General features: G+C 34.2%; 3 protein-coding genes, 1 non-coding gene and 1 pseudogene across 4 annotated transcripts; 1 reads left to right on the forward strand and 4 right to left on the reverse strand.

The window, feature by feature from the left end:
• Positions 1-4,461: 4,461 nt before the first annotated feature.
• On the reverse strand, positions 4,462-5,302 carry LOC111430188 (protein P21-like). Its single transcript, XM_023066353.1, has one exon. The coding sequence runs from the start codon at positions 5,270-5,272 to the stop codon at positions 4,607-4,609; it is 666 nt and encodes a 221-aa protein (XP_022922121.1). The 5' UTR covers positions 5,273-5,302; the 3' UTR covers positions 4,462-4,606.
• A 1,432-nt stretch (positions 5,303-6,734) lies between these two features.
• On the reverse strand, positions 6,735-7,435 carry LOC111430189 (protein P21-like; the record flags this gene model as incomplete). Its single annotated transcript, XM_023066354.1, has 1 exon — positions 6,735-7,435. A coding segment is annotated over one exon (654 nt), but the record flags the coding sequence as incomplete, so codon positions are not given.
• Positions 7,436-10,059: 2,624 nt separating this feature from the next.
• LOC111430341 lies at positions 10,060-12,052 on the reverse strand (annotated as a pseudogene).
• Positions 12,053-13,021: 969 nt separating this feature from the next.
• On the reverse strand, positions 13,022-14,027 carry LOC111430357 (protein P21-like). The gene is made up of 2 exons (XM_023066576.1): positions 13,562-14,027; positions 13,022-13,381 (listed from the first exon to the last, which is right to left on the reverse strand). Exons 1-2 carry the CDS (start codon positions 14,011-14,013, stop codon positions 13,126-13,128), a joined length of 708 nt encoding a protein of 235 aa, XP_022922344.1. The 5' UTR covers positions 14,014-14,027; the 3' UTR covers positions 13,022-13,125.
• Positions 14,028-14,870: 843 nt separating this feature from the next.
• Positions 14,871-14,942, forward strand: TRNAM-CAU. Its single transcript has one exon. It is a non-coding gene; the product is annotated as a tRNA-Met (tRNA).
• Positions 14,943-15,477: the final 535 nt, after the last annotated feature.

The raw sequence follows: 15,477 nt of genomic DNA on the forward strand, positions 1-15,477 counted from the left end.
TTTTTTTTTTTTTTTTTTTTTTTTTTTTTTTTTTTTTTTTTTTTTTTTTTTTTACTTTATTTGATTTATTTATTTATTTATTTTTATTATATGTATATATATTTCTTCCTTTCTTTCCCGGGTCGTTACATGGCAGGCCTATTGAGTCGGCGAACTAGAGCCACTCTCACCCATGCAAATGTAAGGATAATTCCGAATAAACAGGAGTTCATGATTAGCTCAGAATTAAAATCGAGTTACCTAGGTTATTGAATGAAAAGAAAATCAGTCTCAATAGTAAACGACATTATAAAGTAAAAGTGGTTTTCTTCATGGTCCGATCTTATGCAATACTCATTGCATAAGACGCCCCCACTCCCATGTCTTCACATGTACAATTTAGTGATCACATTGTTTATATCATATACAAAAGTGGGCCGCATCCATAGTGTCCCCAGAATAAGGTACTCAACGTTATCCTTATACTATAGATCATTTTGACTATATACACTACTTGATCCACTCTTATGTCTCTACATATAGTTCAAGTAATATTACAGCCAGAGTGTTCTTAGTTTATTGGATTTAGATTAATGATCGTAAAGTTCACTTTATTCAATAACAATCTTTACTGAATAAACAACAATAATAACTTTATTGAAAATAGAATATGTTTTTGTTTACAAACTATGAGTTTTAGGACATAAAACCCAACACATTTACGGTGTATTATAGACTTATAGTTAATATAATCAATACAAAAAATACTCTGAGACTTGGGTCGATACGCTGATGGTGCAATTAGTTAATGCATCATATAATTAAAAAAAATTCAAAAATTCACTTCTAACCATTATTATGGCTTTGAGTATATATTAAAGATTTGTAAAATTATAAAATTGATATAATATAAACGATTTAGTTGACAAAATCTAAAAGAAAAAAAAAAGAGTTTTGGCGAAACAATACGAGTTTTATTAATATCATGAGAGTCGATTATTTAGTAAAGTTGTCGGGATAAATTTGTAAAAAAATATTTAAAGTGGAGTATATGGGGAGGAGTTTAATTATGAAGAGCATATTTTGAGGTCTTAAATCTCATATCAATTGGAGCAGGATGAATCGAAAAGAATCACCAAAAACATCCATGCTCTCTCAAAACACCCATGATAAGGACTTATAAGATATAAAATCGAACAAGAGAAGGAAGAAAAAAAAAAGGCGAACACCACCCATTTTTATTAATATAATATCATGTAAAAACACTTAAAAAAAAGTTATGAAAATTGTAGAACATAAACCAACCTCGTAAGAATAACAGAAGGATCCATGTTACCTGATCAAATCAAAATGTTTAATAAACACCATAATGGCTTGGAAAATAGGACTGAAATTAAAAATGATCTATCGATTGATCTCAAAAGGAAGTGAGAATTTACAGAGATAATTCGTATTTTCGAGCCCGTGGGCCGAAATAAGAAGAACTTAGAGTTCCAACTGGCATTTTCAAGATGTTTGAAAGAAAGATATTCCAAATTGTGATCTCATCGTTTTTGTAAGAGAATTGTTTGTGCAAACATATATATATATATATATATATATATATATATTTATTTATTTATTTATATGCGTCGAAAGGATCTAACGAGCTGCACGGACAATGCTCCGCCATAAAAGCAGCAATTAGACCGGTCTTGCAGTGACTTGTCATTTGTTGAAGGTCTTTCTTTGTTTGATCCAAACAATCATTATGTCCCATTTAGTCAATAGAGAAAATTTTATTCCAATTTTTTCTCTTATTTCTTATTTAAGTAGAAATTTTCTAAAAAAATGTATGTGATTTGAAATAGGAAGAGTGTTTGGACTGGTCCATGATAACGACATATAGAATATAAATTGAGCAATGACAATAAATTTTTATTAGCCATACTATGGTAAATAAAAAAATAGAAAAAGAGTTTAGGTGAACACCACCACTAATGTTGATTGACACCATAAAGAGTTCATTAGTAAATTGATGAGGATAATTTCTCAAATACATATTTAGAACCGAGCAGGTGGAAGAGGATCACGGTTATGAATTGGGTCTGGACCCACTGGGACTACGGGTAGAGATCTTCCAAAAAAATCAACACTACCCATCTACATCTCTGTGGATATTCCCCCAAAACGTCGGTAAAACAAGCTCTGGTCAGAAGTGACCGCCGGGACATGGGTGACGACCATGAGAAGTCCTATGAAAATGACAAAATGATGAGCCGCCATGAATTCCAATTATAAAAAACCAGAGGTATTTAATAGAAGAAAATAGATGATGAATATTATAAAGAGAATATTCAAGATATTGAGAAAATAATTAATTTTTGAATCAATAAAATAAACAAAATAAACAAAATCTTCTCCTAATGGTAGAATTCTTCATCACTTTAAATATGTTAACGGTTATATCTGACTGTAGAAAATAATTAATTTCTAAATCAACAAAATCTTCTCCTAATGGTAGAATTCTTCATCACTTTTAATATCTTACCTGTCATATCTTAATTGTTATATCTTCGTTGTTATGTATATACCTTATGAACCTTTGTGGTGCGCTAGTCTATATAAAAAAATATTGTTCTTACTAAGATTATATTATAAATCTTCGCTAATATGGTACCATATTTTTATCTTATCAAAATATAGAATAATATATATGTCTCGCATAGTTTCTAATACTATATTTATATAAAATTTTGATGCGAAGATTAAAAATTTTAGAAAATATTTAATTAATACAACTGAGTGCTAAAGATTTATAAGATATAAAATTGAACATACGACTATATAATTCTATTAACGACCAATCCAATAAAAAAAGAGAAAAAACCCGATAATGAATATTATAACAAGATTATTGAAGTATTTAGAGGGAAATTAGGGGACTTAAGTAAAGAAGTAGGCTCTCTTCTCATTGTTGAATTATTGGTCATTTTAATAATTTAACTATTTTTTTCATCTAAAAATCAATGTATTTAAAATTAAATAGAAAACTATATACCAAAATAACATATTTTTAGTGTATACAATATTTATGAATAATACTAATATGAACACAAAAATCTAAAATTTAATACATTTTACTATAATTATTAATAAATGAAAATTAAATTAAAATTTAAGGTATATTATTATTTTATTAATAAATTATTATAATGATATAAAATTTATTATTATATATGATAACTGTGGACTTGAACTATTACAGTTTGGACTCGTCCATTGGAACTTAACGGAGAGAATCACCAAAAACATTCATTCTCTCTCGTAACACCCATGATAACTATTTATAAGATATAAAATTTATCACATGTAACATTGAACTAGAAAAAAATAAGGTTTCCGTGAAAAACACCACCAATTTTTTTTAATATAATATCATAAAGAATCCATCAGTAAATTGGTGGGAATAATTTAGAAGATGGGGAGGAACTTGATTATGAATTGAATTTGATCCCTTAATAACTTCGTGCAGAGAGCTTTCAAAGAAAATAAACACCATCCGTCTTCATCTCGGTTGATATACCCCCCAAAGCGTCGATAAAACAAGCTCTGGTCAGAAGCGACCATCGAGGTGTGAGTGACGACGACAAGAAGTCCGATGAATATGACGAGTTGATAGTTTAGAATATAAGTCGCCATAAATTTCAGTTATCACAGACGAAATGTATTTTGGTAGAAGATTATAGGTAATGAAGTGTAAGGACAATATTTAAATATTTATAGAAAAAATAATTAACTTTAAATTACCAAATTTCTCTTGAATATTAAATTATTGACTATTATATATATTTTAGTTATTTTTCATCTCTAAATTAATTTTTTTTTTTTTTTTTTTTTTTTTTTTTTGCTCTTTAAATCTTAATTATAAGGTTATAAATATTTTAGCCGTTATGGTAAAGAAACAACGCCGGAAACATCGTCGGAAAATCGTGTGAAAACGGGTGAAGAAGATGAAGTCCACCGGACTCGGATCCGGGTCGGACTCAACCCACGGCGTAAGCCTATCTGTACATACGGCCTAGAAACGTTGACGGCCCAATGGGATAAACAGCCCAGAAGCGTGCAGCCCAGTCGGAGATTCGGATGCACCAACCAGTGAGTAGGCCGAGCAGAAGTCAATCCGAAGCCCACCTGAGGATACGGCCCAACCCACAGCCGCCTGCAACCCGAAACCTGAAGACGCGACCCGGAGTCCACCTTGACTCGGAACGACACTGACACGCGTCACCTCCTTAGAGTGAAACGTGTCACGCATGGAGACGCCGACTCCCTCATCTCGCATGACATTAATATTTCGTTTCTTAGATTTTTGACCCTTCGGAAGCCCAGGTAAATGATGTTTGTATAAGGTCCGAGTTTACTTCCTCAATTTAAATTGAATTAAATTAGAAAAATGATGTTTACTAAGAGAGTTAGGTGAATTGTTAATAGGGTCGACCATAGTTGAAACAGGCTCACACATGTGTATATTATCTTTAAAAACACAAAGCATACCACGTAATAAGGATTAAACATCATATATGAAGGGCGGATGAGCGCACCATTATTTATTTTTGCATGTTTGGTTTAAGGGCACCCCTAGATATTAAGGGCAGAAAACAACCCTATAATTGGTTCCGCCGGGGCAAGTGAAGGTGCTGGTTGGATTGTCGTTGGGGTAACTGTAAGCGCTGGGGCACCTGTCCTTGAAAAATCTCGAGTACCAGGTGGCTCCACAGTTGCCGGAGTTGCAGCAATACCGGTCGCTCTTGAAGACAGTGCACGGGTTGTTACAGCCTCCCGGAGCCCTCAGCTCGTTCGGGCACTGTGCGTTGATGTCAAACCGACAGCTGATGCCCCTGCACCGACCAGAAGTGGGACTGAACTCCATTGGAACGTTAAACCCATCGACAAGCGAGATATCAAAGAAGTCCAAGTTGTTCCATTGGTTCAATGCGTATTCAGCTAGGGTGTTGGGCGGAGCGCCGTAGCCTTGGCATTGGAGGCGACCACCACAGTCCCCAGTTTGACATCGTCCGTTGCCAGACTGGTCAAAGTTGCAGTTGGTTCGAGCCCAAATGCGAGCGGCAGCAGTGCCGGGGTTAACCCAGAATGTCCATACCTCATTACGGTTGAGCCTTCGTCCGCCGCCCGGTACAGCGGCCGCCCAAACGGTGAAAGGGCAATTGTTGCGGACTTTAAAAGTGGCTGCATCCGCATATTTGACGCAGAAAAGCGTGGAGCAAAGGAGAAAGAAAATGGTGATCTTCATAAGCTTTGTGCTTAAACAACCGATCTAATGAGGTTTATGTAGGAAATTAGAGAACATCACGAGCTTAAAGTGGGTTTGGAATATAAACACAAATCCCATTTGGAAAAGAGTTCCCCACTAACCAAAAATAGTGGTCCACGTCGATAAATTAATATCAATTTTATAATAATTTAGTACTTCTTTTTTCTTTTTTCTTTTTTTTTTTTAATGTTTTAATCAAAATTTAAAATATATATAGTACATATAGAAATAAAAGTAAAAATAATTTTTTTTTTAGAGAAAAAGCTTGTTCCCAGTTAATATTCTTAACTAAATTTTAAAGACAAAAATAAGAATTAAAAATAATGTTTATAAGATTAATTTTTTAATAAAAATCAAAACAAAAAATCTATTGTTCTTCAAAATTTAAGAATATAAAATAAAAAAATAGAAAATCTTATGAGAATTAAATTATTTTGTTAGTTTTCAAATTTTGATTAAGATTTTTAAAATATTAACTTTAAAAATCAAATGATTACAAATTTAAAATATTAACTTTAAAAATCAAATGAATTCTTCTTTAAATATTTATGTACCTAAGATTGCTTGGAAATTTAGAAAACGACTTATCGTCTGGCTTGACTGGGTACAGTGAATTAGGAGGACGACTTATCGTCTGGCTTTGACCTGGTACAGTCCACAAGCCACCACAAAGAAAAATATATATATATTTTTTTTTTCAAAATGTAATGAGTAAAATAAGATAATAATACTATAATTTATCTAAAATAGTTGGATGAATAAAATATTAATTACAATTTTAATGCTCAATTAACTCAATTTTCACACACAATTATGCTAAAAGAAATGATTTTGAGACATAACAAGTATTTTTTTTTAAATATACAACTAAATATTTTAAAATTTAGTACTTTGAATAAGTATAAAAAAAACAATATGTTCAAATTATGTGGTCCTGGTAAACGCATAATTAGATGGATAAAATATTAATCATTATCTTAAATATTTGATGGTTTAATCTTTATCTATCTGATTAAATTTCTAAAAATTTCAATATAAAATATTTTTACTGTCATCTCTCGTAGACCATTTCCATCTTCAATTTTAATAATTAGGAGTAAATATTTTTTCACTTTTTTCTAAATATTTAAGAGTATTAACGTTAGTTTCGAAAGTTTAGAAGTATTTTTTAAACATGAAATTAAGAGTTTCCTCCCTATACTAATCATAAATGTATTTGTTTTATTTTATTTTCTTATTATTATTATTATTATTATTATCATCGTCCAAAATTAAAATGGAAAACTTTAATATATATAAAAGAGACGAGATTACTGTTGAAATCGAAATATAATTAACTTATTACAATCACTCAAATACTCGCATACATATATAATAGAAGAAAACTAATGCATACGGAAATGAAGCAAGACTCATATATATATATATATATATATGAGCTCTTAATTATTTAGACTATAGTTTTGTGATTATTATAAATATATTTTTTTAAGGGCAAAACACAACCTTATAGTTAGTTCCACCGGGGCAAGTAAAGGTGCTGGTTGGATCGTCCTTGGGGTAGCTATACGCATCGGGGCAACGATCCTTGAAGAACCTAGACAAAGGGGTCGGCCCACAGTTGCCGGAGTTGCAGCAGAATTCGTCCGTTTTGAACACGGTGCAAGGATTGTTGCAGCCTCCAGGAGCCCTCAGCTCGTTGGGGCATTGTCCCTTGATGTCTACGCCGCACCGGATGCCCCTGCACCCACCAGAAGTCGGACTAAAATCCATTGGAACGTTGAACCCATCCACAAGAGAGATATCGAAGAAGTCCATGTTGTTGAATTGGTTTAACGCGTATTCGGCCAGGGTGTTCGGCGGAGCACCGTAACCTTGACATTGGAGGAGGCCTCCACAGTCTCCGGTTTCGCAACTGCCACGACCAGAACCGTCGAAGTTGCAGTTGGTTCGAGCCCAAATGCGAGCTCCAGCAGTGCCGGGATTCACGTCGAATGTCCAATCCTGATTGGAATCGAGTTGTCGTCCTCCGCCGGGAGAAGCAGCTGCCCAAACAGTGAAGGGGCAGTTGTTGTGGACTTGGAAAGTAGCTGCATTGGTGTGAGAATAAAGGGAGAGAAGAGAAAGAAAGTATCGGAAATGTTTTATGATAATATTTCAAATAATTATTTTAGCAGAAAATGATTATGTTATATATACGGTAGCGACTTTAAGTTAAATAAAAATTTAGGATGGCTACATTATAGTGTCATCATAGAGTATGATGATAATAGGATGATGGTTAGTTAGGATGTCAGTTTAGAACTAACACAAACTTCTGACATCATTTAGGATGACTGTAACGCCCCATGCCCCAGCTCAGAATCGGTATATGACGATCCAGACATTCTCTTGCAACACGAGTCATTCTAGCATGCTTTGTCTTCACTCACATGCATCTTAAGAAAATTTCTATTAGGTCGCCCAACATAGAATTGCTCCAAATAAAACATTAATCATAAAGTTTTTATGATTGAGCCACCGAAAAGGAAGGTGCAGCTCATTAGTACAAGTAGTGGTTTTCAATTATTTTAACTCTATTTTAATAATTCTATTCTCGGCATCGCTCTCATTTGAATCTGGTCTCTGACTCTCTATTCATTAATGTATTCCTCGTTTACTCGAGTGTCACAATTACTATTTGCAACAATGTCAATTTTCAACTAACCATGGTATTTGTTAAAATTTAATCAATAATATTGAAAAATAATAATAATAAAACCAAAATTAACAATATATATACATTTAAATTAATAAATAAATATTTTACAATTTTTAGAATACATTATAATACTTGATATTAACTTGAAGAGAGAGAGGGAAAAAGGGGAAGAAGAGATAACAAAGTTACAAATTGAGCAACAAATTGATACTTAATAATTTAGAAACATATTTATTTCTTAAAATTTGAGAAACAAAACAAAGTTACAAATTGATAACAACAACATCACAATAATTGATCTACGTAAGCTCGCCACCGGAGGAGGCTGCCACGGCCACGATCCACATAAGCTTGCCACTGGAGGAGGCCGCCGGGGTCCCTAGTTCCGACCGAAATCCAGGAGCTACCGGAGCTGGGATCCACGACGAATGCCCAATTATTATCTTTGTCACTTATAAGCTGCCGTAAGGTTTGAGTGTCGGAAATGGCTTGAGACGAAGCTGCGTTGGAGTGGACATGGAAGGAGAAGAGATAAAGGAGGAAGATGAGGAAGCAATTAATGGAGGCTCCCATGCCCAAGTTTGGTGCTCGGAAAGACAAAAATGGGCTGGGATTTAAAGATGAACTAGTACAATCAACGCGTTAAGAGTATTAAATGCTTTGAATTTTCATTGAGAGTGAAATTTGGGGTATTGGCTTGACTTGGACTATGTCTTGGTCTTTGGATTCATCCAAACAAGGTGCGGACCTTTCCACGTTGAACCAAATAATATTTCTATATAGTTTATATCGACATTATATAGTAATTTAGATATACTAATATCTAGTCATCATATCGACATTATAATAATATATTATTTATTCATAAAAAAAATGGATGCAACATCAAATACAATTTTTTGAATTTCAATTACTCTAAAATGGGAACAACTAACACAAATAACATCATCTTCACTAAATTGTGGTTAGTCAAGTTATTTAATTGGTTGGACACATATTTGGCGATGTCCTCAGAGTAAGAGTAAGCTCGCCACCAGAGGAGGCTGCCACGGCCATCGGTGTCAGAGTAAGAGTAAGCTTGGCGCTGGAGGAGGCCATCGGTGTCCCTATTTCCGACCGGAATGCAGGAGCAACCAGAACTGGGATCAATGTGGAATGTCCGACTATTATTATTGTCATTTATAAGCTGCCGTAGGTTTTGAGTGTCGGAAATGGCTTGGGAAGAAGCTGCATGGGAATGGAAATGGAAGGAGAAAAGATGAAGGAGGAAGAGGAGGAAGAAAACAATGGAGGCTTCCATGCCCAAATTTGGTGCTGGGAAGGAGAAAAATGGGGGAAGGATTTAAAGATGAACTAATACAATGAACACGCTAAGAGTATTAAATGCTTTCAAGTTTTCATTGATTTGACTCCGACAAAGTCTTGGTCTTTTGATTCACTTAAACATGGCGTGGAAAATTATTTCCCACTTATATTATAGCCTACTCCAACTTCATTGGGTCGTGTCCATTTATTAATTGTCTTAAATCACAGTTTAAACAAACGAGTGTAGAAAGGTTTTTCTTTATTAGCTTAATAGGATCGAAAGTACAAATTATATTTTATGTCCTTAACCGGTCTCTAATCCCACGTTATATACATATATATACTTTTTTTTTTCTTTCCGAAGTAAAAAAGAGTAATTATATATACTTTTTTTTTTCAGTGAGTGCTAGCCCAATAAGCTAGGTTTAGGGTGATTTAACTCGAAGGTAATTCGGGTTGTGGGATACTTTCAAAAAATTTCAATCTTCCAAGAAAATATGTCAAACATTTCATACCAAAAGTCTAATAATTGTATGGATACATTACTTTATTGTTCATATTATTTTGTGTTCTATAAAGATAAATACAATTATTAGCTACATCCACAAAATTTAAAGTCTAAATCGAGTTAAAAAAAGTGTTTATTGTTTATTGAAGATATCATATGTGCTAATTTTCGAATCTATCAAGCTCTTATTACAATTGCTCCATATGGGAGCTCTTATTATGAGCCAAGTTTTGGTTTTTATATTGTAGCGTTCTAAGGGCAGAAAACGACCCTATAGTTGGTTCCTCCCAGGCAAGTAAAGGTGCTGGTGGCATCGTCTTTTAGGTAACTGTACGCATCTGGGCACCGATTCTTGAAGAATATGGAGTATTCTGTTGGCCCGCAGCTGCTGTTTGGGGGCAGTGCAGCAGTACCGATCGCCACCAAACGTCGTGCAAGGGTTGTTGCAGCCTCCGGGAGCCCTCAGCTCGTTTGGGCACTCTCTGTTCATGTCAGCTGAGCACCTTTATTAAGAATATGAATAAACCACCAAACTTTTTAAAAGTTTAAAATATTTAAAAATAAAAATATATTTAAAGTTTACGACTATTTTTATTATTTCAAATTAATATAATATACCTGATGCCACGAGTACATCCGCCAGAGGTCGGGCTGAACTCCATCGAAACGTTAAATCCATCAACGAGAGAAATATCAAAGAAGTCCAAGTTATTGAATTGGTTCAACGCGTACTCGGTTAGGGTGTTCGGGGGAGTACCGTAAGCTTGACACTGGAGGAGGCCACCACAGTCGCCAGTTTGACATCGACCGCAACCCGACGCATCGAAGTTGCAGTTGGTTCGAGCCCAAATACGAGCGGCAACAGTGCCAAGATTCACGTTGAATGTCCAAACATCATTTTGATTAAGCCGTCGTCCACCGCCGGGCACTGCGGCAGCCCAAACAGTGAAGGGACAGTTGTTGCGGACTTGAAAAGCAGATGATTATGAACATGGGTTTCTATGGAGTTTTTAAATATGTAGAAGATAATATTTTTAGTGTTCGTCTTAAATTTTTTATAAGAACGTGTTAATTTCTTTAATTTAACCGTTTTTACTTCAACAAAAGCTTAAATCGTAAAATATTGTTGCTACTCGAATCCCTGAATATGAGAGTACTCATTTGAGAATAAAGAATTTATTATCCATTGAAAATATCATATGTGCTAGTTTTCCAACCCATCACGCTCTTATTCCAACTACTCCATATATATAAATATGTGAGCTCTTACTTACTCTGAGCAAAGCGTTGGTTTTTATATTGTAGGGTTCTAAGGGCAGAAGACGACTTTATAGTTATAGTTGGTTCCTCTAGGACAAGTAAATACATTTTTGGCAACGTCGTCACGATAACTATATGCATCTGGGCATAGATTTTTAAAGAATCTAGAGTAACTTGTAGACCCACAACTGCTGTCTGGGGCAGTGCAGCAGTATCGATCGCCACCGAACACGGTGCAAGGATTGTTGCAGCCTCCAGGAGCCCTCAACTCCTTTGGGCACTGTCCGTTGATGTCCGCCGTGCAGCTTTATAAGAATATGAATAACACAATAAATTTACTCTATAACTTATTCAACCTAACTTAACCTTAATTTAATATGTTAAATTAATTAAAAAAAATTAAATTTTGTATTTCATCTAAAATTATATTAAAAAAAAAATTTAGTAATAATCTTTTAAATAAAATATAAAGTTGAGAGGTATTTTATTAACTTAATCTAATTTAATATACCTGATGCTGCCACCAGTACACTTGCGAGAAGTGGGGCTGAACTCCATCGGAACATTAAACCCATCGATGAGAGAAATATCACCGATGTCAAAGTTCATGATATCGAACAGGTACGATGTATATTCGGCGAGGGTGTTCGGGGGAGTACCATAAGCTTGGCATTGGAGGAGGCCTCCACAGTCACCAGTCTCACATCTACCGCGACCAAACACATCGAAGTTGCATTTGGTTCGAGCCCAAATTCGAACACCCTGGAGGGCAGGTTTCACTTTGAATGTCCAAACATCTGTTTGATTAAGCTGTCGTCCACCGCTTGGTACTGCGGCAGCCCAAATAGTGAAGAGACAATTGTTGTGGACTTCAAAAGTAACTGTACGAGTGTGGGAACAAAAAGAAAGAAGAGAAAAAAGAAGGAAACAAATAGTCATAATTATTGCCTTCATCCCCGTCCTCGTTCCCATCTTCCTAACTTGCATCTTTACACGGTCGTAAGTCGTAGTTAACTAGAGATGAAGAACATTTTAATAGTCTAATCCAAAACAATTATTTAATTTGATATTTATTAGAGATAAATAACATTACTTTATAATTTATAATAATAATAATAATAATGTCTTTGAATTATATTTACAATTCTTCTACGATGACGATCATCCTTTGGTGGGAATGAATTAAAAAAATTCTATCTTTCTAGACTTTTAGTGAGTCATGGTTAACTAGAGATGAAGATCTTTAAAGAAAGTTGAGTTGGAAACTGATATTGAGTTTGATCTTTATTTGAGATGTGAGGTTAAAACTTTCAAGTTATGATAATAATATTTTTTTGAATTATATTCATATCAACGATAGAGTCCGTTGGAGGACAAAACGAAGTTGCTCGCTAGAGTAAGAATCTCATAAAACAACGACGTGCACGAGACTAAAGAAAGGATAACTATTTCCCATCAATCAATTTGGTTGATTCAATTGGACCAGTCCAATTTAGTTCGAGACAAAAGAACGGTGCAAGACTAAGACATCTCACCAAGCAAACCAAGCACACAATATATTTAGAGATTTGGAATGACCCTTTGGAGTTTTGGAAGTCAAAGTTTGCAAGGTTGAAGTGCAACTTAGGTTGTCATAAATAGCGATATTTTATTTATTATTTTAATTTCATAAATTATGGCATGAGTATTTGAAAGGTGGTGTGTGTTGGATGAAAGTCCCACACATCGGCTAATTTAGGGAATGATCCTGAGTTTATAATTAAAGAATACTATCTTCATTGGCACAAGGTCTCCTGGAGAAACACAGAATAGTCATAACTTCTTTCAATGGGTATTTTAAGGCAGTTTCTCTTGCAAGAAGAGGTAAATTACATGAGATTCAATAAAAATCAAGTTCAATTAGGATTATGGTTTGATCTAAAAGGATAATCTAGTTCTAATATTGTGTGAAATATTGTTGCTACTCACCCATCCAGCTCTTATTACAACCACTCTATATATAAATATGTGAGCTCTTACTTATTCTAAGCAAAGTGTTGGCTTTTATATTATAGGGTTCTAAGGGCAGAAGATGACTGTATAGTTATAGTTGGTTCCTCCGGGACAAGTAAACACAACGGGGGCAATGTCTTTTGGGTAACTGTACGCATATGGGCACATATTCTTGAAGAATCTGGAGTAACCTGTCGACCCGCAGCTACTGTCTCGGGCAGTGCAGCAATATCGATCACCACCGAACACAGTGCAAGGATTGTTGCAGCCTCCAGGAGCCTTCAGCTCCTTCGGGCACTGTCTGTTGATGTCCGCCTTGCAACTTTATAAGAATAAATAACACAATAAATCTACTATATAACTTATCCAACCTACCTTAACCTTTTGAATTGTCGTATGCTAAATTAATAAATAAAAAATAATAATAATAGTAATTTTAAATAAAATATAAAATTTAGAGGTATTTTATTAATTTAATTTAATTTAATTTAATTTAATTTACCTGATATTGCCACCCGTACACTCGCTAGAAGTGGGGCTGAACTCTATCGGAACATTAAACCCATCGGTGAGAGAAATATCACCAATGTCTAAGTTCAAGATATCAAACTGGTAGGATATATATTCGGCGAGGGTGGTGGGCGGAGTACCATAAGCTTGGCAGTGGAGGAGGCCACCACAATCACCAGTCTCACATCTACCACGACCTGACGCATCGAAGTTGCAGTTGGTTCGAGCCCAAATACGAGCATTCGTAACGTCGGGTTTCACTTCGAGTGTCCAAACATCAGTTTGATTAAGCTGTTGTCCACCGCCTGGCACTGCGGCAGCCCAAACAGTGAAGTCACAATTGTTCCGGATTTCAAAGATAGCTGCATGGGTGTGGGAACAAAAAGAAAGAAGAGAAAAAAGAAAACAAATATTCATAATTATCATCTTCATCTTTGTTTCCATATTCCTAACTTGCATCTTGACACGATCCTAAGTCGTAGTTAACTAGAGATCGAAGAACATTTCAATCTTTTAAAGAAAGTCCAACCAATTATTTGATTTGATATTTATTAAAGAGGAATAATATTAGGGAGAGAACATTCAAACTTTCAAATTTATAATAATAATAATAATTTCTTGAATTATATATATCAATAATAAAGTGCTCTTTTTATAAATTATTACTTCTATAATTCTTATTAAATATATAGAAGGCTACGTATATCTTATTATAATGGTCAAAATAATTTAAAATAAAAATGGTTGATATTTAATTTACTGTGTATTTAGTCAAGGTAATATTTGAAAAATTGAAAACTACTTTTAAATAATAATAATAATAATAATAATTCTCAACCATCTATGATCTATAATCGATCGAAGACTCTAATAGAGACTTTCTTCCCATTTTGTCCCTTTTTAATCAATACTGTTCAATATTTAAATAATTGAAAGTTTATTTAATAAATATATAATTATTACGACAGTTAGATAACTTTCTTGAAAAAATATATTATAAATTAATTAAATTCAATTTTTTTTAAAAAAATCATTAATTTGAATAATAAAGAAATAATTGAGTTTAGTTTATAAAAGGTTAAATTAATAAAAATATTCAATTTTGTATGAAGCAAGAACCAGGAATATAAAATGTTAGTAAAAAATATATATAATAGAAATAAATAATTGGAGGTGAAAAAAGGATTTAATTTTGTTCTCACTTTGTTTAGATTTATAGACAAATACGTGAAATTCAACGAATTTTCATATTTCTAAATTAAAATATATTTATATAATAATTTTAACCATATAGTCAACAAATCAGAGTGGCGCAGCGGAAGCGTGGTGGGCCCATAACCCACAGGTCCCAGGATCGAAACCTGGCTCTGATAGAGAAAAGCTTCCGAACTCTATTTTTGCTTTACCTTGCCTGTTTTGGGTTTTGACGAAACATGGCCCATTTGGGCCTGTACATATTGGGCTAGGCTTGGTCTGATCTCTTTTGGGCTTTAACAAAAGTGGGCATATTGGGCTTCTATATATTGGTATGGGTTTAGGAATGGGCTCAAAACTGGGCCCAATATAATGGGAAGGGTTTCGTCTGCTCTGTTTTTGGTTTTAACGAAAGTGGGCCCATTGAGCTTATATATTGGACTCGGCTTAGTCCTTCGGCTCGAAATTAGGCCCATTCGAGCAGCGCGTATTGGACTTGGGCTAGTCTGATCTGTTTTGGATTTTACGAAAGTAGGCCCATTTGGGCGTATAGGTATTGGGCTGGGCTTTGTCTGATATTTTTTGGGTTTTAACGAAAGTGGGTCGTTGTACTTATATATTGGGCTGGGCTTAACCTAGACTCGAAACTGGGCCTTGTGTTTTTCAATTTTGTACAAGGTAATTAACGTTCTTGATTCAATAAATACTTGAATT

The sequence above is a fragment of the Cucurbita moschata genome, unplaced genomic scaffold (assembly GCF_002738365.1).
Source record: "Cucurbita moschata cultivar Rifu unplaced genomic scaffold, Cmos_1.0 Cmo_Scf00033, whole genome shotgun sequence".
Taxonomy (NCBI): Eukaryota; Viridiplantae; Streptophyta; class Magnoliopsida; order Cucurbitales; family Cucurbitaceae; genus Cucurbita; species Cucurbita moschata.